The following is a 27,164-nucleotide window of genomic DNA, read 5'->3' as shown; positions in this document are numbered from 1 at the left end:
AAATATTATAGAAAAGAACATAGTTTAGTGATATAGAATTAAAAAACATTCGTGTTCTGACGTCAAGCGAAATGTTTATAAAATCCTTTGACAGGTAATATATTTTGAATCGGATTGTTTCTGTTCTTTCGACTGTATGTGTTTTTCAAAAACTGCTAAAAGGATGGGTGGAGCAATCAATTAATTACACCGAAGAAATCGAGAACTGGTAAATGTTTAGCCGAGAGATCCGGTGTAATTCGCGAGGAAATCAGTAAATTGATTGCAGGTAGGTAAATATTGCCGTGTACTGCCTTCAGGTGGATAGATACCGAACTTTCGGTAGCGAACCGGTTCGCAAATATTTCCACTTCCCCGACATGGTGGTTCAGTGCTTATACGGGAAACCTAGCCCTTGTTTACACACCATTATTGCAGCGTTGAACGCCTTACGGATCTCTTCGCGGCAGCAAACTGTGCGATCGTTACCGTGGATCGATTTAATATGGTGGTACGATTGTTAAAATAACAATTTCCATCGTTGTAACTTTCGACGCGATGCTCATGAGCGATGTAATTCTTAAATTAGCATCGGACATCGAGACATTTGAGTTCCTATAGAGGAATTTCAAAAAGTCAATTTAGCTGCTCGACAGTTTCAGCGTTAAAAAGAAGAACGGATCTTAATCTCCACGATAATATTTATAAAGCAAATTAATGTAGTTGCCCATTACATACCAATCTATGGTACTGAATAGAAGTTGTGTCTATTTATTGCCTTAGTTAACTAAAAACTCATTCATTATTTCATTATAAAGCCAATAAAAACAATATTCACCAAAGCTTACAAACAATATTCTGCGTGTTTCAGTTCAATGTAATTTTTTGTTTGTTCGAATAAAGGGTACAGAGTCGGTAGAAATATTATGAACATTGGTTCGACAGTGAATCCGAAAAGTAAAGCATATATTAGACCAAAGTGTAAGATTAGTAAACACCGATGCTATGTGAAGAATACGTGGTTTCAAGAATATTTTGTAACACAACTAGTTCTTCATATTATTTTTAAGAAGAAAACACTCGTGTGTTATACTGTGACTGGAAAAAGTATTTATACATCGACAAGCTTGACTTTTACTTGGAGATGCCAATATTGTTTTCAATGAAATAGCAAATAACGAAGGAAGATATTAACTGGAAACATGAATAATAATTAAGAAAAATACTTAAGAATTATTCTTTCATCTCTAAATTTTGATGGACGATTTTGGTTTATAAAATAGTTAGATTCACCTGAATAGCGTATCGTCCATGTGTTAGTAGAAAAAGTCTCACTTCGTCGCGGACTAATTAAACCGCTAACACGGGACACGGTACCATTACAAGTTTTCGTTTGACCAAAGGAGAGGAAGAACATTATATTAGCGGAGAACTAGAGAGAGCACTATCTTTATTTATCATCGTTAGGGGAACTTCCGAAAGGCTTTTATCGAGACACTTTCCACTGGATTTGCTCCCGACGAATCACGACCGCCGACTTAGAGTGTCCGTTAAGCCACCGATCGTGAGTAATTACTCGACAAAAGAGAACTTTACATAGTCGAGTGCGCGCTTTTTCGGTGTTATTTGCTCGCTTCATCGCTCCAAGGGTCAAGGCCCGAAAAATAATAAACGATTCCATGAGAAACCTTTTCATGTAAAATAAAAGCAATAGAAGGAAAAAGGTCTTCTCTCAGTCTGCTTTTTATAAGTTAAAAAGATTAAAAAACTGTATAAAATCTTCAACTTTTTATAGGTTACTGTAAGTGTATTTACCACTTATTGCGCTGCCTGAGTATTTATATTTTATTTTAACGTCAACTGCCCTTTGCAATTAAGGTTACTGAAAACTGTCTAGACGAAAACACGTTGAATCTTCAGTTAACTGTATCGAGTGTTTAAAGTTTTATCGGAAAAGATGAACTTTCGTCTGGGATTGAAGATATTTAAAACTTCTCGCGCTTATTTATTTTATGTATTTTATTTATTTTTTTTATTCTCATTTGTTTTATATATTTTTCTTTGTTTTCTCTATTCTAATCTATTTTATGTACTTTATTTATTTTTCTTGTCCTCGTTTATTTTATGTATTTTATGTATTTTATTTGTTTTCATTATTCTCGTTTATTTTACAAGAGAGTCTTGTCATTCAGTGATGCGTCCCATTTTATTTGGCACATATAACATCGGATTCCCGTTTTCTGTGATGCGATATTACGAGATACCACGTTAATTACTTTTGAATTATGGTCACCAGGACGTTTAAAACGGATATCGCGTTATCGCGTTCAATTACTCGGTCCGTCCAAAGTAGATTTGTTCTTAATCCGTTTGGCATTGTAGATGCATGTTACACGTAGTTTTGTAACAATCCTTGTGTAAAGGAATAAATGTTAAAGTACACGCGGAGTTAGTTTTTATTATCTTTGCTTCAGTACTCCACTTCATACTTTGTTGAATATATTTTATGCAGACCGTTGAAATTATCGAAATTGTATTTATTATTTTTTATTAGTTTTCCTGTTTTTGACTACTTTTATTATATTATTAGAAAGTATTTATTGATCCTAGTTCTCTGTGGAAAGTAGCACAATATAAAGTTTTTAAATTCCATGTTTGTATCGTTACTATTATAAAAACACATTTCTGTTATACTTAGAGGTATAACTTCATTATCTAAAATTCAGATCGGAAGGGTCAAGTAACCACTGTGATATATTGAATCTTAAAATAAATAGATCTTTATGAAAATTGCAATTTTTAGGAATATTATTATAAAAACAGAACTACGATAGAAAATCCTTTTCTCTATCGAATATTATATAAAGCAGTACATTTTATACTGTGTTTGTTACGTGCGATTTTTCATTTTCAAATTTCCCACGAATGCATTATGGTTCGCAGCTTAGCGATAACAATTTACAGTAAACATTGGATAATTGCATTACTCAATAGGACTGGAAGGTTGCAATTATGAGGAGGTAGAATCGAATTTACCCTAAGAAATGAAGTTTTTAGCACGGCGGACGTAGAAAAGGACAACGCATGTGAACGAGAAACAAAGACTGAGGGTCGAAGCGATCGACAAAATTAAAGGCTCGCAAGAACTTGAGACCTTTAACTAAAAAATCAAACTTTTTTATTTTTTATTTTTGACGAATGCAATTGTCACCATCATGTTTCTTATACTTTTTTGATAAAAATAACACTAAACACGATAGAATTACGATCATAATTGCTTGTATAATAAGCGATTGAGATTTCAGGTATAGAAAAAAAGACATTAAAATCATTGAGTTCGACAATAGTCGGATTACGTTACACCCTTCAACCGTGACCAGTCGCCGAATGCTGTGGTGTGTTCAAACAAACGTGGTGGGGATGTGATGGGGATGACGACGTTGCAATTTTCCAATGTTCATTGTATCAAGAACATTCGCGTAAATTAGCGGTATTTTGGGTAGGAATAAAAACTGTAGCTTTTAAAGCTTATCCGGTGAGAATTCAAGTCGAAGAAGCAATCTCGTGTAATCAAAGTCGTGTTCGACGCCACGGCTTAACTTGAAATCGGTCTAAACCAATCCCAGGTGTTCAATTGGCAACACGCCAGGATTTAAGCATGGCTTAAATTTCGCGCAACGACCACGGAACTAGGGCAGATTCAGATTAGAATTAACTAATTGTTACGTAGGGGGTTGTAATTAACCGCGTGCGTTTCCTGCGTACTAACGTTTAATTAAAATCGGTACGGTAATCAATCGACCGTGATGGCTTGCTTTCAAGAGAAACCTTCCATTGTGTGTTCCATGAAAATGTAAAATTCACTATCGAAAAAAGCTTCATTACAACGCGAATCATGCCAGTAAAATGACGATGCTAGAGGCAAAGTTTTCAATTTGAGACATTTATTTGCACTTATATTTCCTGATATAATAATAAATGAAGTAATACCGATATTACCATCAATCATCTTATTAATTTTCCTTCCGTTGCGAAGTATTATTTATGGATGAAATTTCTAACTGATCTGAAGTGATTTAATAGATTATTTTTACATTAGATCTACGAGTTTGATCGTTTTCAGACAATTACTTACTGGAAGCTAGTTGATTAACCCTTTGCACTGGAAGGTTTTCCACTGTTAATACTCTCTTTTCTCGAATAATATAAAGAAAAACTATGCTTAAATTATGACATACAATTATCTTATTTTAATGTTTCATGTATTACTATATTATTCAAATTTTAACACTGTGCATCAAGTCTTTTAATTGTATTATACCACAGGAAATGGCGACTGAAAGTTACCTCCCGAGTGTAAAGGATTAGATTGTTAGCTAATGTTTTTTTATAGTTTTCTATCTTTGCGCGAGGAATTCTGAGGCATGTTGACCTAACAATAGTTGTTGCAATATTTATATACCGTTAATTAATCTACATACTGTTATATGTATATGAGCGATTAACCTTTTCTCCTATTATATCGGTTCAGATTTGTGACTAAAATTTTCAACCGAATTCAAAAAATCTAAATGCTGTTCATTTATTTCTCGAATAAATGACATATTACTTGTCTATTATCGATCTTTAATCTTTAGAGTAAATGTAGACACAAAGTGGACGTCAAATTTTTCCTTTTTCTATTAAACTATTAACTACAAAGTAGTTTCATCAAGCACACTTCTGAAAAAAATTATAGGACAAGAGGTTAAAAGTGCGCAAACAATTTAATATAGTATTTTTTAAAATCTACATAAAACGAAAGTTTTATAATGGAACAAAATAGCCATCCATTTCCCGATGTCCATTTATCTATTTACATGTGACTCTAATATCGCCAAGATAACAATAAATTTCAGTTGACACTCACTGACTACATTCAGATGAATGATGTGGCTGATGGGTGTCGCCGTGGAGACTTGGCACTCATAGGAGCCGCTGTCCCGGAGCTGCGCATACTTGATTTGGAGCATCCAGTTGTCCCCTTTCGCGTTGTGGATGACTCGAAATCGTTGATCGTTCGTGTACATATAACGGCCGACAGCGAGTAAGTGGGTGTCCCTATGTCGTAACCAGGACACTTGTAAAGCCATCTGTAAAAGAAAAACGGGAAACGTGACGCCAATAGATTAATAGCGCAATTAATTCGGATATTAACCCTTTGAGTGCTAAAGACCGATATATCGCTTTTTCATGTACTTGCGCAAAGTTTCTGTTAGATTTTGTTAGCAATAAAGGAACTCTAACATGTTTTTAGTATTATGTAAAAATTTTAAATGAAAATTGACCGAAATATAAATTTTTCTTTATAATCATGCACGTTTGTTTAAAATTATCTAGCATTTCCCGAGTATGTATGAAAATTTCCCTTGGCACTCAAAGGATTAATTAGGACTGCGAGGACTCCACGATATTGGAGACCTCGTACTCGGGCTGGTCGACGGCAGGTACCGAAGATAATTCGAATTCTGAACATGTTAGGATTTTCAAGAATTTTGAAAACCGAATGTGAGAAAATCTGAACGAAGGGAAAGTCGAACGTTGATCGCCTGTGTTTTGTCAATCGCCGTCTTTTTAAGAGAAAAAGGACTAAACAGTACCCTTCTCAGGGCACTCGTTTGCAGCCTTCGACGCGACAACGTCGTAGTAAAAGAGTTTTCTATTCAATACAGTTTCAAAAATTATTTAAGCCTACAAACTTTTATCTTACACGAAGCATTTTCCGAAACTCACTTCGTTGAATTGAAGCACTGTATTTTCTAAATAATGTTCCCTCTTACAATGTTTTGTCGGGGGTATGTACAACGTTGCGCATTTAAGGCGAGGGTGACTAATAGAAAAATAGAAATAAAAATAAGCCAATAATTAGAAATATGTACATAATAATTAATTAGACCGTAATCATTTTTCCTCAATCAACTCTTCGACTTTTCTAATAATAATTATAAAATTAATTTAGCATTACATATATGGTTTTATTAGATTATATTAAGTAGTTTAATAGATTTCATTCAATTACCTCTTGTTAAAAATAGCTATATACGAAACAGAGGTAGAACTAGCGTTAACATAACAAAAAAGTGTTTCAAACTGAAATTACTGTGTTCCACACCATCTACAAAATTGTGAAAAAGTTATTTTCTTTACATAATACCATGTTTTTTCATGTCTCGGTATCATATAATCGGATATCTGGAAATTGGGTACCCTGATATTTTCGAGGCTCAAAATATCTTCGAAAATCATCCTGATCCCAAGCAAATTTCCAATACGATCCGACTCGTTACTTTCAAGTTCTCGCGCACCTCTAATATAAACTCCTGAACTGGTTCGAGATACATTAGGACAGATATAGAGGTTGAGGGAGAGGGAGAACAAGCAGAAACAGGGACACGATAACGTGGAAGGATTTAAATGGGTTTCGCGGCGCGGGGACGACGTGCAGTTTGCGGAACTCGCAGGCCGATTCTTTTGTCCCTCGTTAAGGGTTTCCCATTAAGCAGGACTGCGTAATTAGAAGTACCTCGTTTGTGTGTTGTGCTGGCAATTAGCGAAACGCCGAGGACGACATTTAGCGATGGATTCGCGATCCCCTCCACCCGTGGTTTCGAGTTTCGCGCCTTTCTTCGCCTTTTTTTACGTTCCCCACTTTGAGAGTTTTTACTTTCCCGATCGCGCAACTGGCAGTTTTTACTTTTCGGCGGGTCAAATATCTTTCACTTGCTGGAGCAGAGTCACAACTCGAAATGTTGTATTTTTCAGAAGAAACGAGAAACTGGTTTTGAATGTTAGTATTAGGTCGGTTCATAAGTTTGTACCGTTTATTTTTCTATACAACATAAAATAAAATTTTATTTAATATAAAATTCTTATAATTTCGCGATCTGTCGCTCTTGAACACCTTCTACTAACTAAACTAACACATAAAGGTTTAGTCATACAAGTTTTTGTATCACTCAGTTGCAATAATAATATTAATAATAACAATAATAACAACAACAACAACAATAATAATAATAATAATAATAATAATAGAAATTAGTACGTGGAAATAATTAAATAATTTATGAACATAGAAAATAATGTTCACTTTGGTAATCAATTTTCACGTTACTGATCATGAGGATAGTTAAAATGCAATTAAGAATAAGACGGTTTTATGAATACAGCATAACGTCAAGCAAATTATAGACGATAACATAACTGCGCTCTACTAGTCGATTTACGCGATAAGTAAATAAGAGTTTCAATATCGTTCGAGAGATGTCTGTGCAATATATTTATAGCAATACCTAAAAAATTGCGTTCTTTGAGGTGTGATTCTGTTCCAGAAAGATAAAAATACTTTTCTCAGAAATTTTGGGGGATTATGAGTGATGGTGTTACTACATTGCAATGACAATTTTTTGATATAAAGATTGTGTAGCGGTACGTGGCTCGTAGCGTTGGTAGGAAATAGCATTGACCACTTACAGATGTTTAGGTATAGGCAATTAACCCTACCCTAAAGTCTGTAAATCGGCGAAAATATTTTACACGTTTTACAGGTGCCTAGCTGAATAGGCTACCCTACCATAAACGCTGCCAGCCATGTCTCGTTAAGGCTTCTTCGACCGCACGGTCAGCGCGGCTCGGGAAAAAGATTCCGAATTAGAAATTCACAATTTTTGCCCTGCCAAAAATCGAGGCGACGTTGGAGAAGGGAATTAGCTCCACCCTCGCAGTTTCCAAGGGGTAACGCCTTTCCGAAGACGAAGATAAATAAAGCGAAAAGGCGCGAGGAAGCATATTACCCGTTCTGCCTCCGAACACTCGTCTACATAAATAAATAACTTGCAAACATATTTGTCGCGAGTATTCAATAACACCTTACATCGCGACAGATTGCATGAAAGAACTGCCTCGAAATTTGATGGAAAATAATTTTTATCAAATTATGTTAAATGTTTTTTTTACTGTATCGACAGTAATAAAAGGTGTCAAAAGACACCCTTCGAATTTTTAACTTAAAATTATTTTCCAAGTTTAGTGATATATTCTTAATTGACTTTCCGACTTTTCGCATAACGATTGTGAAATTAACTGTAGGAAATGTCCAAAATTCAATTGAGGAGTAATAATTAAACTGAGAAAATAATTTGAAGTTAAAATTTCGAAAGGTACTTTTTGATACCTTCTAGAAATAGTATTACACGAAAAACTTGTAGCTTCTTGTACATTAAATTACGAATACATAAGAATAGTAAAACATGAGTTATACAAACAAACTAGATAATAATGCAAATATTCATTGAATACAACACGATTCAAAGTGAATAATTTGAAGAAATTCAAATTCAATCAATAGATTGTGGACCTTTATGCAATACCAAATTCTTATGAACAGAGTTAGAAAAATAGAATTACAATAGAAAGAAATGTTTCCCAATACTATAAAACACACAGTTTTACACTGTCAAATTTTCTATAAATGCATAAGAACCAGCAGTCTACTCGTCAACTACAGAAACAGCACGCAAATTAAAGTGATTCATGTGTACGACATCACTGCACGATAAATTCAACACTACGGTTGCTAAAACATCGAGCGGAATAATTACAAAGTCGGTGGCTGATCACGAAAGAGGCGATAAGGGACGATTATTAGACGCAATTTTTTCAGCGTAACCGGAGCTCGTTCAACGGTCGCGACGGCTGGCTGAAAAAGTACGTCTGGAAGTTAATAACGTTGCCTATTTATGCTAAGAGCGACGCGTGAATTTAAAGGAGAGACCGGCAACGCTTTGGCAGCGTCTGCGTCTACGTCGGCCGCGGCGGCACTTGTAATCCTCTATTAAAAATTAATTGAAACGCTTTCCATAATGCAAAAGATTTGAATTTTCATACGAAGGCCGTAGCACTGGAAACTTCAAGGGTATACAGACGTTTCCTCGTTCCCCTTCCGTTCCGCGTCGTTCCAAGCGTAGTGGAAAATTAATAGAGCCGCTTTGCATATCGTCGGAAAGTTAACGCGGGATATAAAACGCCTCAGGACGCGATAATTGGACATCCCGAGTTAGCGACGTGTAAATATTTACTCTCTTTGTAACGACTGACACGCATAGACCGTGGAAAATGTCCAGACATGCCGCGTCGACGCTTAACCCATGGTGCACCTCGGATCACGAGGAATACACAGGGAAATTGGGAAGATAAAGCAATCCTATCTTTGCCCCTTTTCGTCGGCTTTCTCTTCTATTGTTCTCTTCCTAGAAGAGATGTCTTAAAAAGAGAGTATTCTGAGAATGAATAATACGACGAACAGAGTGGATATGAAAGATGAGGATGAAGAATGAGAAACGTGAAAATGAAAAGGAAAGGGGAGATTTTCGTTCCGAGCTGGGTGACTTATTGGCTTAAGGTATTCTAACAGATCCACTTTGTACGCGGAGATGTTTGACTGTGTTATGAGTAAAAGGATAGATGTAGGCAATAGATGTAGATCAAAAGATAGATTTAATCCTTAACGGTCGTCAATTTTCTATTAAATTTTTTCGGACGAGAATGCTTAAAACTTCTAACATTTATTTTCGTTTTTACACACTATCAAAACCTTTAGCGTAATAAATCAAATTAAAAAAATTCTTTTTTATCATAATTTAGTGTACATTGGATAAAATTCTGAACTAATTCTTTAAATGTTAAATTAGTATCTATAACAATGAATTTACACAAATTAGCAATTATAATAACTACTGAAGTGTGACTGTTACCTGTATTTATATATTTATCGCCTTTAATTTTATGATAATTTACCAATTTAATTAATGTACTAACGAGATTTGGTAAATTACACGGAAGAGATCGATCGATGTTCCAATCGTGAACTGGTCCATAGCAAGAATAATATGCTCTACGTATAATATGTAAATCTGAGAGAAATCTCTTGACTATTCAGTTTTCGATATTACATGTCCATTGGAACAGTAATTTCGTATAGTAATCGCGTTTCGATGATTGTCTTCATACATTGCCTACACGTTTCTGCACAATTTTGCAATTCCGTTGAATTTTCTAGCAGTCTGCGTTCTCACGTATAATTGTAAAAATAAATATCTCTACGTTGAAAAGTCCATTTATCGTGAAACGGAATTCGGTGTAATGAAAATCAATATTTTTTTGCCATAGTCCGGAATTGACAATTGTAACTCAACAATTGGTCGTATGAGAATGAAACGAAATAAGAGGACGGTATGTGCATATAGTGGTCTTTGGAGAACATGACGTGTACTGGGCGAAAATATGGAAATACGTAAATTCCGTATAACCATTACGATTTTATTACCACCCCGGGGAAAATGGAAATAGCAATGGAAGTTAATACAGCGCGCGCGTCACTGCGTGTAAAATTGTCCTTTACAATCGCCGCTCTCTATATTCATTTGGGTTGCCAATTAACTATCCCTCCCCCCCTATTGGCTCGCGACTCCACTTTCAATAAGAAAGGAAAACAATCGAGTCAAATAAACGCGTCAATACAACGGCGTCAAACTAAATATTTTAAAAGCGCAGTCGCCTATTCGATAAATACTTCTTTTTACTTTTTGCGCTTCTTCGTCAACAAGTGAGCAGTTACTCGTCGCTGCGATCGCTTCTAGCCATTTGTACTTTGACAGATTTCATTATTTTAACTTATCAAATTAATGGAAAGACATTTTTTAACACTAAACCTACTATACAAGTCAAAATGACCAGTTTCGGTTTTTTTTGCTTGACAATTATTATCTTCGAAAAATTGAATATTCGAAATGATCTTGAAAATAGTTTCACTTGAATACTATGATAAACGTCTGAAGAAACTGAAAATAATCTATTATTTTAATTTTTATATGGATTACGTAGCAATCATATTGAAAGCTTGATAGTTCTAGTGTTAAAGAAAGCGTTACTTCGATATTTATTGAATTTACTTCTATATTAATTATATTTCTGTTAAATGCGAACAATTCTAAGGAAATAGTGCACTGGTCAAAATTCCACTTCAATGTGCTTGAAACGTTTCGAAATGTAAAAACCTAAGCCATAAACTGTTTAATTAATTCTCTAAGTAAGAAATCCGTGTCTCTCAATTTCGTAACTTCATAAATTAAATACAGTCAATTGTACATCATATTACAAATCAAGTTACGCTACATGCAATTTTACTAAAACTGTGAAATTATTAATTTAGTAAAGCTACATTGCTAAGATCGTATAATCAGCTGTGAGAATGGTCTCAAAGCGGAGCAAAGATGAAATTGGCTTAAGGTATTTTAATGAAGCTTCCGAGCATGCCTAAACGGCAGTAATCACGGCTGAGCGCTTTATAAAATCTTTAGCGATGCGGTTAAATATTACCCGAACCGTAACGTAAATTGCCGCAGTACGCAGTGTGACGGGTCTAACAGGCCCCAGGTCTCTTGGAATACAAAAATGTTTCAAGCAGCACGCAACATAGACCGTAATGCGGTCTCTAATTACAATAATGATTGACGTGAAATGCCAGATAACGGCCAGCATATAACGCAATTTCAAATTACAATACAGTTTACAACGTACGCGTTGCAATCGATAATTTTAAGAAATCTCCCCTTGCGGTTTCACGTCACGAAAAATTACAGAAAGTAATAATTTACTACGAAAATAATAATAAAACAATAATTACATCGATATAACATGTCTCGATACGATATCTCAGTGGCTTAAAACAATAACACTGGTCTACAAAATTTAACTTTTTCTCCTTAATATTAAGCTACATATTAAACCTTTTGCGATAAAAATCACGTTGACTAGTGCAATTTAAGTGGCCTAATAATAAATCCTATTTCCGAGTTGTCGATAAAGAAAGCATTTGTGAAATGTCCATTGATTAATTACATATTAAATATCACAATTAATAATATTAACAATTACTTATAATTAATACTATTAAATCATGATATTGGGTTTCACCGTTTCATCGGTAACTGTAACATTAGTATCAAATTAGTATTTAACATTAATATCACAATTACCAAACTTGATAATTAATCATGATTAATCCAATCCACAAAATCCAATATTCCTACAATATTCCTACAATATTCCTACAATATTCCTACAATCTACCACCTTCATTTTACAGTGCAAGAAACAATAGTAACGACGAATATTGCTCCATAAAGATCATTAAGACCTAGTCGTGTCTATAAATTCTTCCTCGCAGTATCTTCCAGCTGGTGCCGAACTCTTTCCCCGGGGAAAACGACCCGATGGCAGCGATGGCTGATTTTCACCGGTCGAAAAATAACAGAAGCCTGGCTGTTCCTTCCCTATATCGAATTCGAGCGTTTACCTGCATCCTCGAGAACCGTGGAGAGCAAGAGGAGGGCTCCGTTCACCGGACCAGAGTGTCTGCCGACGTGGCAGGGATCGTTTTCCCAGGATCCGGATCGGTCTGCCGCGATCCTTATCGCGTTTCCCACAGAATTTTGCGAGGGAACGAATGCCAGTCGTCACCGCCGAAATTCGAGCCGTTCCGAGAAGATGTTCCCTTGTTCGCCGAGTAGCCGTACGATATCTGAGACGATAAGGCTACCGGGGGAGAAACAGATAAGGGAGTGGATGAGAGACACCCCCTCGAAAGGAAACGGTAAGTGGAAGTAGTCGAGATGACGCCGGCTGGTTCGTAACTGTCTACTGCTACTTCGGACAGTGCTCCTTACGTGGCTCTGTAGTATGTGTTTATGGTACGCACGAACCTGCTCGAATTCGCAATCCTATCCGGGCGATGCACCAATTCTCCAGAAGTAAGGGAAACTAGTTTGAAACTGATATGGGATGCAAATGCACATAATAAAGCGGCGGACGAATGAGAGAATTTTTGTAAGTTGGTTTTTCTTTAGAAAAATATGTTCTTGGGTTTGAACATTGTCTGCTTTTAATTTGATATGTTTGGTCTATTTTAAATGAGATTATGAGTGTTACATTCTGTCTCATTAAACACACTGTATATTCATAAGAACTATTATTATTATTAATATTGTTGTTGTTGTTATTATTATCATTATTATTACCATTATTATTATTACTATTATTATTATTATTATTATTATTACTACTACTACTACTATTACTACTACTACTACTGTCGCGTCGCTAAATCTCTTTAGGAGGGTTATTGACGACACCTTCTGCGAGGCACATTGGAGCCTTGAGTATTTTTTACCATAGCAGAAATAAAAGCCCAAGGAACCGTTACTTCAATAATTTAGTCGTAGTTGCTTCGGCACGTTTTGCCAGTTTGTAGATTTACCGTAACTTTAACTTACATCTGTTTGCCAGAAGTCGAGGCGATCCTTGGTTTTATTACTCGCTATGGTCAGTGTCAAGAACGCTCAGGACCCTTGCGTGGGTCACCCGGGGGCTGCAATCGGCAACCCCCTCTAGGACCACCGGTTGAGTCCCACTCGGACAAATTTTGTACGCCCCTACCAAAAAAGGTTTATAAAAACCCACGGAAGGTACAGAGACGAGAGACACAAGAAAAATTTTGAACTAGACACGAGACGGAACATAGACGTCGTTGTATACTCTCGCCGCTGACGATTATTATTGAACTAACCAAAAATAAACACTAAAGTATTTTTCACTGAAGTAATTAGATACAGTCCACTTTCCAAACAGTTCGCACAAAGTTAAGTCGGCGTGCGACGTACGGGTTTCACTATAAGATTTTCGAATAGAAAACGCGTACACAACAACTACTACTACTGCTGCTGCTGCTGCTGCTGCTGCTGCTGCTGCTGCTGCTGCTGCTGCTGCTACTACTTCCACTACTACTACTACTACGATTATTATTATTAATATTATTATTTATTTCAGACCCATCATGACAGTATACTATGATTGCGTCCATCTGAAAACGTGTTCATGATCATGAACATCATCTAACGTGAATCATCAAGGTCCATATATTCCCCCGTCTCTACTACCAAATTCTCCTTTTTCCGAGTTTTCCTGAATTCCATCAATCAAGAAGAAGAGCAGAATTATCCTAACCATGCAACCGTCAAGAACAAGTCAAAACCTCTACCTCGTATTTCCAACTTGGATTCACCATCCTGTGACACAATAAAAGACACTAAATCTAAGCAAGCTTGGTTTTCCTTTGGATCAGGACAAGATCTCACCCTCTTTTTCGAAAGTATTTCTATCGTGTGCTGTGGCGACATAACAATGAGCTTACTCGAGCGATGCAACAATTCTCTCCAAGTACGGGAACCAGTTTGGAACTGATATGGAATGGAAATGTGTGTAATAAAGCTGTGGACGAATGAGAGAAATTTTGTAAGTAGGTTTTTCTTTAGAAAAGTATGTTCTTGATTTTTAACCATTGTTTGCTTTTAACTTGATATATTCGCTTTATAGTTAACTAAATAAAAGAAATAGGAAAGCAAAAAGAAATTGCCTACGAACGGCCTACATTTATAGAATACGATGGATATGGAAACATTTTGTAATATGATTCGACTTATTTTAACGTTACGATCTTTGAAGTGTGATTGCACGAATTATAGTTTCTTCTCCATGGCGAAAAATACCAAATATTGTTTATATTTAATGACATCCAAATGATTAACGTACCTTTGTAAAATGTTGTATATAATTATTTAAAGGTGCGGTTACTTGTCAGTCATTAAACGTATCAGTTTTATATTGATACTTATTATCTTTCATGTATGTATTGAAATAAGTTTTATATTGTGATATTGTTCATTACATTTTTTTTTTACAAAAGTTAAGCTTCATTATGGAAATATTGATTTATTGTATAAGTTGTTAAAACCTTCTCTGACATTTTATTATCGAACTAACGATATATTGCAGCACATTAATCTTTGAAGAACGTTCGTACGTTGTATGGATTAAATTAAGTAGTTGCTAGGTACATGATAAATGAACTGAAGTGACTAACTCTACTTATTAAATTTTCTGAAGTTTCACTTCAGAAGTGCTTAATTATTGTTTAATATTTTTTATGTGAACAATTTTCCAACGTCCCTAAGTAAAGAAATTTTTATTGCAGTCTAAAAAGTAAATTACTTTTAAAAGTTAATGCAATTAATTGTATATACATTGTTAAAGGAATTGTTATAACGGTGCGATTTAAATGCACCACATCCTTAATTACTTAGTTTCGCGTATGGATTTGATGAAGCGTTGCTCTTTAATTCGTGTTTGATTAATATTATTTCTTCAACTTCTATAAATATGATACATTCATATAAAAATACTAAAAAGAAAAACTGTATTTTCTGAGCCGGCTTAGTAATTTTGTGTCAATGTTGTATTATCTATCATCACTCTATAATTTTAATATTAATGTAAATTCATCAAACCACAACTTCCTAAAAAAATTGTAATTTCATCGTGTTCTTTGTTAGATTCCAAAATGATGTCCTCACATTTGAGAATACAAAAAAAATCTGAAAGAGTTTAAGCAATTAGTCCAATTGCTTGCTTCAGTACATGTCTACCTGTAGAAACCTGACTATTATCTAATTCTTAAAATTGAAGATCAATCATTTGTCCAGCTTCAATCAATTAATGATGTCAGTTATTATAAGTTTCTAAACAATATTAACTTCCGTCCGCGTTGAATGCAAATTTCATACATATTTACTCCCAAAAGGTTTAAAAAGGAACCCGTGTACATCCACGCACACACGTATGGTTGGAATAAATTTTCTTTAATTTGAATGTGGAACAAGCGGAAAACAATGTTATTTCTCTTCGCTGCTTCTACAGCGTTGGCCGTGCGCGTTCGCAGAAGTCGGTATGAATACACATCATTCCGTTGTACATCACGACATACTAATAGCGTCCCGGAAAAGTGTCACAAGTCGCAGACAATTTTCCTTTTTTCTTTGCGACCGCTTCCCTTATTCCACGCCATTCTTTCTCATTTCTCTATTCTTTCTATCTAACGTCCCGTTTCTCTTTCTTTCGACCCCTGCCGTCTGCCTCCCCACTTTTTCTCCGCCTCTCTGTGGTATTCCCTCTGCACCTGTTTTCATTTTTCACTTCCTTTCCCCGCTCCATTTCGCGTCTTTTCTACTTTATTTTCGTTCCCTTTTGTTCCGCTGATATCGTGGCCTCCGACCGTTCTTCGCCGCGTCCGCCACGCAAAGTGTATCAAAAACAAAAGAAAAACGGCACCGACGTAAAAAGGGATCCATCCTTAACAGCCGACTCGCCAACGCCACAAGGCTTTCGTCAAATCGAGGAAATTCTCGTTTCCCGCGAGTTTATAATTATACGAGGCCGAGTCAATAATTATCCGCAATGCGGTCGCATTTTTGTTTTCCGTCGGCCGTACTATCACTTGCGCGCGCATCGCTGGATATGCTCGTCGCGGATGTCGAGGCTTGAACTTACTGGGTCGATTAGATTTTCGTTCGCCGTGACATTAACCGTGACCGCTTCATTTTGCGGTCAGGATGAAGGAGTGCAGTCGTCGGTGATCGATTTTTTTGTAGTTTCAAAGTGTTTCGTTGCTGAATGATTAACCAGTTAGCTGTTTTTGGCGAGTATACTTATCGCGAAGAAATGGCAAGGTTTTGTGTTATGACGAGTCTACTTGTCAAAAACAGCTAACTGGTTAACCTCTTGCGTTGGAAAGACGTACATGTCGAAATGTTTTTGTTTTAAAATTGCAAATGACGTCTTATATCTATCAATAGTCGTGCTATCTTACAGATACTAGACTGTTTTGAAACGTATCATTCTATACAATATTATTGATAAACAAAATTAGCACATATATCTGTGTAAAATAGGTAAAAACAAAATTCTTTGGGCAAGACTTTGCCAAATCTCCGAATTATACTCCAGCTCAAAAGCTTAAGGGAATATTCATTTTCGGAACAACCAACTTTATAGGTACACATGAATGAAAATTATTGACAAAATTATTTATAAATACGAACACGTACCAGTATAAGGTACACGCTTTCCAAACAGGTCGTAACAACTACTGATTAACACTATTTGATACGTTACACTATTAACCTAATAATAATAATGTCATGATATTCCTTTTTAATTATCGAATAAAAACAGAGGCAAACTTTTTAAGTTATTCTCATAGTTATTTGCATCTTAATGTATTAAATGGCACTTTTAACAGCATTTGATGAGTACATATGCATCATCTTGAAATTCATAATAATTTCAATTTTTTCAATAATGAATCATTTATTCTTTCAAATAAACCTGTAATTCTTCTTCACTTCGCTTTAGTTTATAACTGAAATATACCATAAATACATTTGATTGCACTTGATGCATAGGTTTGTTATTGTTTGATATTTTTTCATTTTCTTTAGATCAAAGATTAAGAAAGTCCAGGCTTTTTTTCATTCTTTTCACACTGTCTCCTCACCTGTCTTCTATCCGTTCTGTCTCTATACGTTGGCATCTTTTTATTCCCGCGATACGCTCTCCATGCGTATCGCCATCAAGTTCCTTCGCGCGTTTCGCCCGGCACACACGTCACCGGGACCATGCAGAGTGCATATAATTTATGATACACGGTCAACGTAAGCTTCCATAGTTGACCTATCGTGGGGTTCCGGTGCTGTGTACACCCTGGATCCGCCAGTAACATCTCTAACACCCCTCGGTTTACTCTAGCTCTCCCCTACGGTTGCCCTTTGCATACCAATATTGTTGTTCTATGGAAACGATTTACGGCCGGCCCTACAAGTCGACTTTACGAGCCTCAAAAACTTAGCAGACAACCGTCGCAGTGAAAGGATTCTGTTAACATTTGCGGAACTTTTATTAACCCCTGGTCCTATAACTTCTTTTACTACTGTGCTTGATGAATGTACTTTAAATTTAATAATTTATTAGAAAGAGAAAAAATGTTGTACTTATTCCATTCGCCACATTTATTTCAGACATTAACGATTGCTAACAGGAAAGAAGTATTTAACTGATGTTTTCAAGAAGTAAGTAACATTTAGATTTCACAAAATCTTACAATTTTCATCGTGAGTCTGACATGATATCGTATGCATTTATAAGCAATCCAAACACATGTTGAAATATCCCAACTAATATATAATAGGTGTCTTAAGGCAAATCAGATATTAAATATTTTAAACCAGAATTTATTTAACATTATACATTTAAATACCGATCCGAAGAAAAACTTTACAAATAAGGAATGGAGAAATAAATAGTAAACTAATAATAAATAAAAAACTGTTAGAATTTATTAAAATATTATTAGCAATAATCATCTATTTACCAGCACACGAAAATTACTATAATACGTATTTTGAAATAATCTGCACGTAGCAAGTGTAAAAGAGTTCTCACTTGCTACTATTAGAGCCTGAACAGTATCTAACTTGTCGAAATTTTATAGTTTAAGTGCTCAATAAACATTCTTATATAAAGAAATTGCAAAACAGTTTGCTCTTTATAGTGTATATATATTTTTGGGGGAATATTTCTTTTCCGAACCATGAGATTATATGAACACACAGCAGAATCGTTTCCAATTCACAGTGTTCAATCCGATCTTCATTCCTGAATCAAGTTTCGAGCTTTCACCGTTCCGTGCGAAACAGAGTACAGAATTTAGTCACGATTCTCTGCAAGCAGCGTTTAGGAAGTCCGTTCTGATCTTTGTACAGGTGGTGGCTGCAGAGAGCGGGAGTTGTTCGGTTTATTCGTTTGAATGGCGCCTTGTTTGATTGCACGAACGACCAAAAGATTTCGCGAGGTGACTCGGTGACATTTGAAACGGGAACTCAGTTTCGGAGGAAATGGAACGATCGATTTCCCCGAGAAATTCTTCGTGATCCCTACTCCCTTCCCGGGTTTCATTGTACCGCGGTTCCCTGTGACCGCGAATTTTAATCGAAAATATTTGGCCTCGATGCTTTGCTCTGCGCGAACGTTTAGTAGAAGTTCTGTTAGAAATATTTGCTGTCATACTCCCTTGTGGCTGTAGCAATTGTTGGTCTGGTGGATTTAAAATATAAATAGTTTCACTTGAACACTACAATGAATGTCGCAAGAAACTGAAAATAATCCGTTGTTATAATTTTTTCAGGGATTATGTGTCAATCATATTAAATGCTCGGTAGTTTTAGTGTTAAAAGCATTTTTAATAGATTATCCGAATTTTTTTAATCATCTGTTGCAATTGTAGATTGGCTTTAGTAAATAGTTATAGCATGACATTTAACAGAATCATCTCCAACGCGTAAGTACCTTCATTCTGCATAAATTTTCTGCATGAACTTTCGCAGCTGCAAATCAATTCTAATTAATAATAAATATTACATTAACATTTCCCTGGTGGAAAGTTTTCATCAGCTACCAGCATCAGTTCCTAAATTACTGGAGAAATATTCATCGGAAACAAATCTCGTGTAAGCAGATTTTAACTCGATTTTGCCTCAGTTGTAACGTGAATGAGTAACATGAGAACGATGGTCATTCATTTATTACAAAATGAGATTAAAGTTCATGCGAGTAAATCAATAACAAAGCAATTTTCATTAAAATAGTCTATCTTTGTTGTATACAGTATTATGAAAATAAACTTTGTTATAATTTAAGCAGTCCAATTGTTTTTATCTAAAGATAGTTGATTAATTCCATGCAACTGAAACGAATTTCAAATGTTTTCCAAACAAAAACATATGAAAATAATATGTCAAAATTGTTAATTAAAAAATAGACAATTCTCTTCTTCAATTTTTCCATAAACAGCGCATCACAAAAACGTAAATGATTATCCCTTTGCACCCGAGGACCCCGGAGCCAGAGCCATTTAAAATTAGTCATTACAAACTGTCTGTGAAAAAAAGCTTCGAATGCAAATTTGGAAATAATTAATATTTATTTAAATTCTTCCTACTATTTATGTACTTTATATACATATTTTTTATTTATGCCACAATGTATTTTATCATATTGATAACTTATTTTATATCAACGTACCAATTCAGCTTATGCCTTTACCTAAAGTACCCATCTATTGTTATATTTAATTGTTACCATTTTGTAATTCTCTAGAAACTGCAGTCATGATTTCTGAACTGTTGCATTAATACAACGCGTAACGTAGCTGTTAGCTTTGGTGGGTAATGGCCGCTGTCGTTCCATTGAAATCCCGGTAATGTAAAGACTTAATCGAACGAGACGTAAAGCTTTTCCTCTCGCCTTATTGCACATTTGAGAGGTCGTTTATTAAATGAAGCCTCAAACCATAATTTTTAGTTGAACGCGGTTGCAATTAATCTCGTTGAATGTACTCTCCGCGCGTAAAAGAATCAGCCCGAATCGCGGGGATTAACGCGCGCCTGCAATTGGCCGTTTAATTCGAGTAGAACGCAACGCCAAGTATCACCGAATTATTTCACGCGATAAAACGTGCACGCATTGGCCCAATCAAGTAGGACCCCCCCCCCCCCCCCCCATACTAGCGTCAACGGTATGCGCAACAACACAACGTTACAGTACAGCCTCGATTAAACCTCATCAAAGAGTTGTCTGACCACAAACTGCACGACGGAGACAAGATCTATTCAGACCCGTAGTGAGAAGCTGCTATTTATCGTTGAAGATAACATTTTTTGTCAAAGATGATTTTTCTATTGGTTTTAGACTTTTGTTTTCTAAATATATTGCATTATTTATTATTATTCAGGGTATCCCATATGATACCGATCATAATTTTTCAAGAAATTCTGGCACTCTAATTGAAAAAATACTTGAGACGACAGTTCATCAGTTTTTAGTATATTATGGGCTGCAAAAGAATTTCAAAACAAATCTCTTTTCCGATAAAAAATTAAGATCACACTGATTCTTTAAAATGCCAGTCTCTTTGACCTGATAGTGTTGTAGCTCATGTCAAGACGAATTCAACGAGTTGCCAAAGTATGACCTCTAAATGATTTTAAGGTCCAGGATCTTACTTATTCAGTTTCCATGTTCAAGCGGGTTTCAACTGTCTTTTAAACTTGCCAGCGAAACATGTGCGTTTAAAATGAATTGGACAAAAGCGAATTATCGAAAACAAAAATATCATTTACAGAAAGACTGCGTCAGATTTGAATTTTACTTTGAATCCTTAAAGCGATCTGATGTAATCTGCAAAATTTCAGTTGTTATAGATGTTTAAATGGGAATAAGTTTATTGATACATATTTTTTCTTCAGACGATATCTATCAAGGAGGAAAAAAATCGTACTGCTATATTTCATTTTTCGTTACGCATCAATACCCCCGAGTATTTCGAAATGGCCTTTTATAAAATTCTATTAGAAGCCGGAAACGTCGGTGCTCAAAGAATGACCAGGGGAATATTAATTTTTCCCGAGGAAATTTCGTAAAAGGAGGAACCACCTCCTGTCATGCGTTACAAAAGCCGGACAATGGCCGACGTTTTTTCTCTCCCTTCCAGTCGCTTTCGACAATGGGGTCGGACAAATTTTCCTAAGAGATATCTACGGTTTCGCATCGTTCGTCGATTTTCAGTCGATTTATCTCGGGATGTCGTAACTGCCCCAAAGGTCGGTAGGAGTACTGGTCTATTTATCCCATGGGATTGCACCCCTTTTCTCGTGCAATTTCGCCCCAGCAATCTCCATCCAGCTACGCTCGAATCGTCCGACAAAATAGTTTTTAGCTTCTTCTTGCTTTTGCTGCGCGCGCCGTGCCGTTCCCGTGCCGTTCGAACATACATCCTTCCGATCCTTCAATTGGACGCGGCGTTGTTTCGTGTCTGTTTCGCGTTGTCCGACTAATCTTGAACCTGTTACGTTGAAAACAGACGAAACAGAATGGCAAGGGAGAGAGCCCGCGGCTGGATACGATGTAAATTACTTCACCTTCGTAAATTCAGTTTAGCAAATTGGGTACCGCAACACTAGCCGGTGGACGCTACGCTGGGTGAAGGGTTAAAAAAGGTGACCTTGAAAACTGCGGAGAGAATAGGTTTCATTAGACTTTTGTAATTTATGCAATGCACGTACACTGCAGTCTACGAGTCACTGCACATATGATTGTTAACAGATTTATTTGTACGATAATTGTATAAACAGGTATTAAACACGTTTATTAAGCGAATGGCGTGGATAAAGCGAAAGATGTATTAAACTCTTTTTAAAATTACCTGAGAAATGGAGAGAATTGTAGTGAGCTGGTAATTATCTGACACATTTTACAATGGGTTATTTTCAATTTTTTGTTTAATTAGTTCCGACTGAAAAAAATGTAACAATATTAAAAGAATTGATATGAATAGTTGAAATGTTTAGAAAAGATGTCTGGTATTTTGCGTCACGCACTATAAAATGGTATTATATTTGAAGTGGTATTTTAATTTTCTTCGTAATGTAAAGGTTGATTTGATTAAAAAATATATTTAATAAAGAATATATGTTTTCTAATGTATATATTCTAAAAAAATGTATGTGCTATAAAACTAACAAATATGAACCTGTAAACACAAATTACCAAGGTATTCAATAGTTTTAATAATTGTATTAAAACGAATATACCTTTAAATTTTGAAATTATAATAACGTTGAATTTTCACGTCTTGGTGTATAAAAGTATAAGTTAATTAATCGCTTGATTTAATTACTTATATGTAACAATTAATCAATTACTTAATACTAAATAAATAGATCAACAAGATGCCAATATATTGGTATGTGACTTCCAAATCACACGAGCCTATAAATTAATTTATGAATTTCTCCAATTGCAAGATTTCTTATCTTGCATCTAACAATCTGTTGCATAAAAGTAAAGAAGACCTTAAACAAAGAAAGGTTGATAACACATTAAACTTTCTTCTTATAGTTGCTATGGTCATTACTTTCGTTACAGTTCTGGAAATAAGTGAGAGTTTAAACTGCATTTGACAAATTTAAGTATTATTTAATTTTTGTAAATATAAATTAAATATTACTTTCCTATTATCAATCGTTAACATTTTGAGTAAACGTGGACATAGAATAAGCATCAAAATTTTGTCTTTTCTTAACAAATTATTAACGGTAAGATTGTTGTATTTATCATAGTTAAGAAATAAATTCTAGGACCATGGGTTAGCGATTAAAAAAGGGGAGTTCTGTTATACTAATTGTAAGGGACTTCAAATCCAGAGAGTTCGCTTGGCAATCGGCATATAGACTGTTGTGTGAGTTTGTGTTACTGTTAAATTATTCATTGCAAATAAACTATTGTCGAAAACCGAAGTTTCCCAAACACTGTAACTGAGTGGTACTTCAAGAAACAGACAGCATCGTGTGCAATATCCTGAGTTCGCAAAACCATATTCGCCTAATCCCTTGAGTGGATTCGACAGTACTTCTCAGAGATGCGCCGATCCTCTTACGCAGTAAACTTAATTTAAGGGCGTTCAGAAGTAGAGGAATCACGGAACACATAGCATCCTTGCGATTATGTTTTCAAATAAATGTTATAGATCGTTTAGCATTTAGAAAATATGAATTGTATGAATTAAGTAAGTCTTATAATGAACATTATTTATACATTGTTTGTCTAGACTTAGCACCGGTTTCATTCTACTTACTCCCTCACTCTTGGATTAGTACACTCAATTCTCAACCGCAATCAATATTGGACCTGACAGTCGAGTTGCGTTAGTTGCTTAGGAGCTTATAAGTTAGACGAAGCCTTAGAAAATGTATAGAAAATGAATTCATACTTCATACTGTCTGAAGATTGAAAAATAACAATCAATATATTTGATTCATTTATCTTTGATTCCTCGTAAAAGTGAAGTAAATTTTTTAGGTGACCCACAATAATGTTTCTTTATCAAACAAATAATATCTGCTAATAAATAATACATTTGTTTATTATTTAAACTCGATCTATATATTTAGACTAATAAGTAATATATTTTCCGATGTCTTAAAACTCGAAGAACCGCGTTACAAAACGAAAAGGACAAACGGAGGCCGAGAGACAGAGAAAGAGGAGAGAAAAAGCGGAAGTGAAAAAGGTCAAAGGAAAATACGGAACGCACGGAGACGAATGTAAAGGTAGAGAAAATTTTTAACGTGTCAGAAGATAACAAGCGTGATAATGTACTCAGCGCACGTGCATTAAATAACATGTCGGCCGTCATTCCGGCTAAATCCCTGCCGCAAAAAGCTGCTGGGAGCACAAGGGAGATACTGCGATGGTCGCTTCCAGAGTTGGTCAGTCGATGTAAAATTCCACGTGAAAACAGACGAAAAAAAGGAGTAGAAAAAAGAAGAGGGGATTTTCTATTAAAAATAGGGAAAAAGAGCTAGGGAAACATAGTAATCCGCGTGAGTAGCTTATCGGACGCGGTAAAGCGTTCTCGGTTGTTTATTTTTCGTCGTGTTCTCGTCGACGCGCCATCAGGCACCCGTTTCCATCAACGGATGAAACAAACGCGTTTAAATTCGGGCGAGCGGAAAGCGACCGAAAAAAATGCTAATTTTGTTGTCAGTGCCGCGAACGGATGCGGCCCGCTGAATACGAAACGTGTTTGGAGCACGTAGCCCGATTGTTACAGCGACGCACATACGCGGCTAACTCGAGCCTCCGCGTGCGTTTACAACGACGACCGGAGCACGTGTTGGAATAATATGACCGATGAGAGATAGAATTTAAACCGTAGTCGTGAATATAAATCAGACGCCGTGGTCGATTTAGAGATTCGCGGGAACGGACATTTGTTGCAGCCGCAAGTTGATGCGGCGGAGACTTGGATCGAATAATAATGAATCGCGGAGCTCCAGCTAATTTTAATAAAAAAACAAGTTTGCATAGCGAGTAAAATTTAGATTTAATTGTAATTGTATATCATAATATTAGTATTTCATTAATCCGAAAACATTTCCCAAAAGCTTCTACGAGAACTCAAAAATAATAGTTAGACCATTGTTATTCTTAAAATATACTAATATTAGTAATATTTTACAAAACTAATATTAACAGCTAATATTGATGATTAATACTTTTCGTAACATTGTAATATTAATATTTAATTAATCCAGTAACACTTCACAAAAGTTTTCTTTATCCAAATTCAGAAATAGAAGTTGATCATTATTATTCCGAACCTAATATAAACTAATATTAATAATATCATATAAACTTAACATTAATAGTCAATAGCAGCTAATATTATATTAGTATTAACAGTTCATTAATCGAAGAACATTTTCCAACAGCTTCTCTTTTCAATGATAGTAGTTAGATCACTACTATTCCGAGCACATCATGTTAGTTTCGACCCCATCGTCTTCGCCTGATAAATGCATACAACCTGTGAACGTACATACACGTGTAATCGCGGGCACACGCGCCACGGGATTACGCGTCCGCATATTGGTTACGTTCACGCTGTCCCTACGCTTCGAGTCCGGACTCTGCGCGTGTAATGCTATTACGTAGTCTATAAGAGGCGGCACAAAGGCATAATCCGAGCTGCGCGTTCCATGTATCTCTTAAGCCGGTGATACCCTCTTTCACGGAGCTCCCTCGGCTGAGGGTACAGGGGTGTCACAGACGGACGTATTTTCGAAAGAGGAACTTACCCGAAGTCATCCGTTGGGCGAGTTACGGAAACCAGGGGACCATAAGGTCACGATGGTGTTCCCATGACTACGGAAGTTCGCTAAGATACACAATTGTCGCCTTTTGAACTGCTAGTTCGAAAACTCGAAACTTGAACACTCAGACGCGTTAAGCTAACCCAGTTAAGTAATGGAATTTCACAGTTCTGATCAAGAATGTTACGTTGTTCTCCAAGTCTGCTCGTGGAGTTTGTTATCTTGCGCCGAACGCTGAATTTTGGTAATTTGTTATAGTAGATTCAAAGATTTTCTTCATACGAAAAATATTTACGACGATTCTTCGTGTTATATTCGTGTCAACGATGTTTCTAGACGTACCAGGTTTGCAGGAGAAGACTCGATGTCTTGGGATTAACTTTCTACGCTTGAATGACACGCCTCGTAAGTTGAGATGTTTTTAAAATTGACAACCTCGTAGTATAGACGTCGATAGTTTCTTTACATTTGATATTCCAGATTATTCTAAATATCAACTTACCTATAGTAGGTGAATATGATACATACGTAAAAGCTCTAAATTCAAGAGAATTTTTAATTCTAATAATTATATTCTATGAACTGCATAAACATTTTTGTCTTATGTTAGTTCGTGAAGTTAGTTCTTTTTTCTGCTACAGATATTTGAATATTATGTACAGTACATTTTTATCGTAATCAAACCCTGTCACTTGTATAACGTATCATATGTGACAGACAACGTATTTGACAAAATATTATGCAAGTAATGATCACTACGAAATTGTTAACTCGACTATTCGCTTTGCAATAAACTCTAAGCGAACTTCGCAAAGTAGAACACGGCACAATACATCGCACCAGTGAATATAGAACTTAGTTGTTTGTTCTACGACTTACTATTGCAACAACGGAATTGAAGGTATACCTATGTATTATTAATTTAACCCAGAGAGAAGACAGTACAATATCCTTTTGTGCAACCCTCGCACACAGTTTCTATTTAGATCTCTCTACGAGAACCAGCAAACCTAATTGTGCTTTTTATATAAAGTTCAATAAAAAATGTGGCAAACTATTTCCTTATATGATCAGTTTTCGAGAATAATGCATAATATAGTAAGTCTGGAATATTTTGACTATATATGACGCAAAATAGTAATACACACGAGTGCTGAAACTTTCACTTGGATTTTTCGTATTAAAAGACAAAACGGTTTTATATTCCATTAAAGGAAGAAATACTCTAAAAACGTCTAATGTAACTTATTTATAAAAATGAAGCAATAGTAATTCGTACGACTTTCTACAAGTTAATTCTACCTTTAGAAAAAGATATGATTTATGTTTTTCCATTCATCTGGAAGTTGGAACTTTCACTCATACATTTTAATTTGAAAAATCTATTGTCACGAGGTGTGCTGAAATTTTCAACATTGATGTATCAATCTTTATATTATAGGCTATATTTAGCCAGTCAGATTTTTGATTCTCAGCTTTAGAAATAAA

At 35.6% G+C, this 27,164-nt stretch overlaps 1 protein-coding gene across 4 annotated transcripts in view; it reads right to left on the bottom strand.

Moving 5' to 3' along the window:
• LOC116428714 (zwei Ig domain protein zig-8) overlaps positions 1-27,164 on the bottom strand; it is a 755,717-nt gene that overhangs the window by 201,593 nt on the left and 526,960 nt on the right. For all 4 annotated transcript variants that reach the window (XM_031980718.2, XM_031980719.2, XM_076371223.1 and 1 more), the window contains one exon: positions 4,889-5,111. In XM_031980718.2, coding sequence (XP_031836578.1) covers positions 4,889-5,111 — 223 coding nt within the window. The remainder of the gene's footprint in view (positions 1-4,888; positions 5,112-27,164) is intronic.

The sequence above is a fragment of the Nomia melanderi genome, chromosome 10 (assembly GCF_051020985.1).
Source record: "Nomia melanderi isolate GNS246 chromosome 10, iyNomMela1, whole genome shotgun sequence".
NCBI classification, from domain to species: Eukaryota; Metazoa; Arthropoda; class Insecta; order Hymenoptera; family Halictidae; genus Nomia; species Nomia melanderi.
The sequence above is the reverse complement of the archived record's forward strand: the minus strand, read 5'-3'. Positions and strand labels throughout refer to the sequence as shown.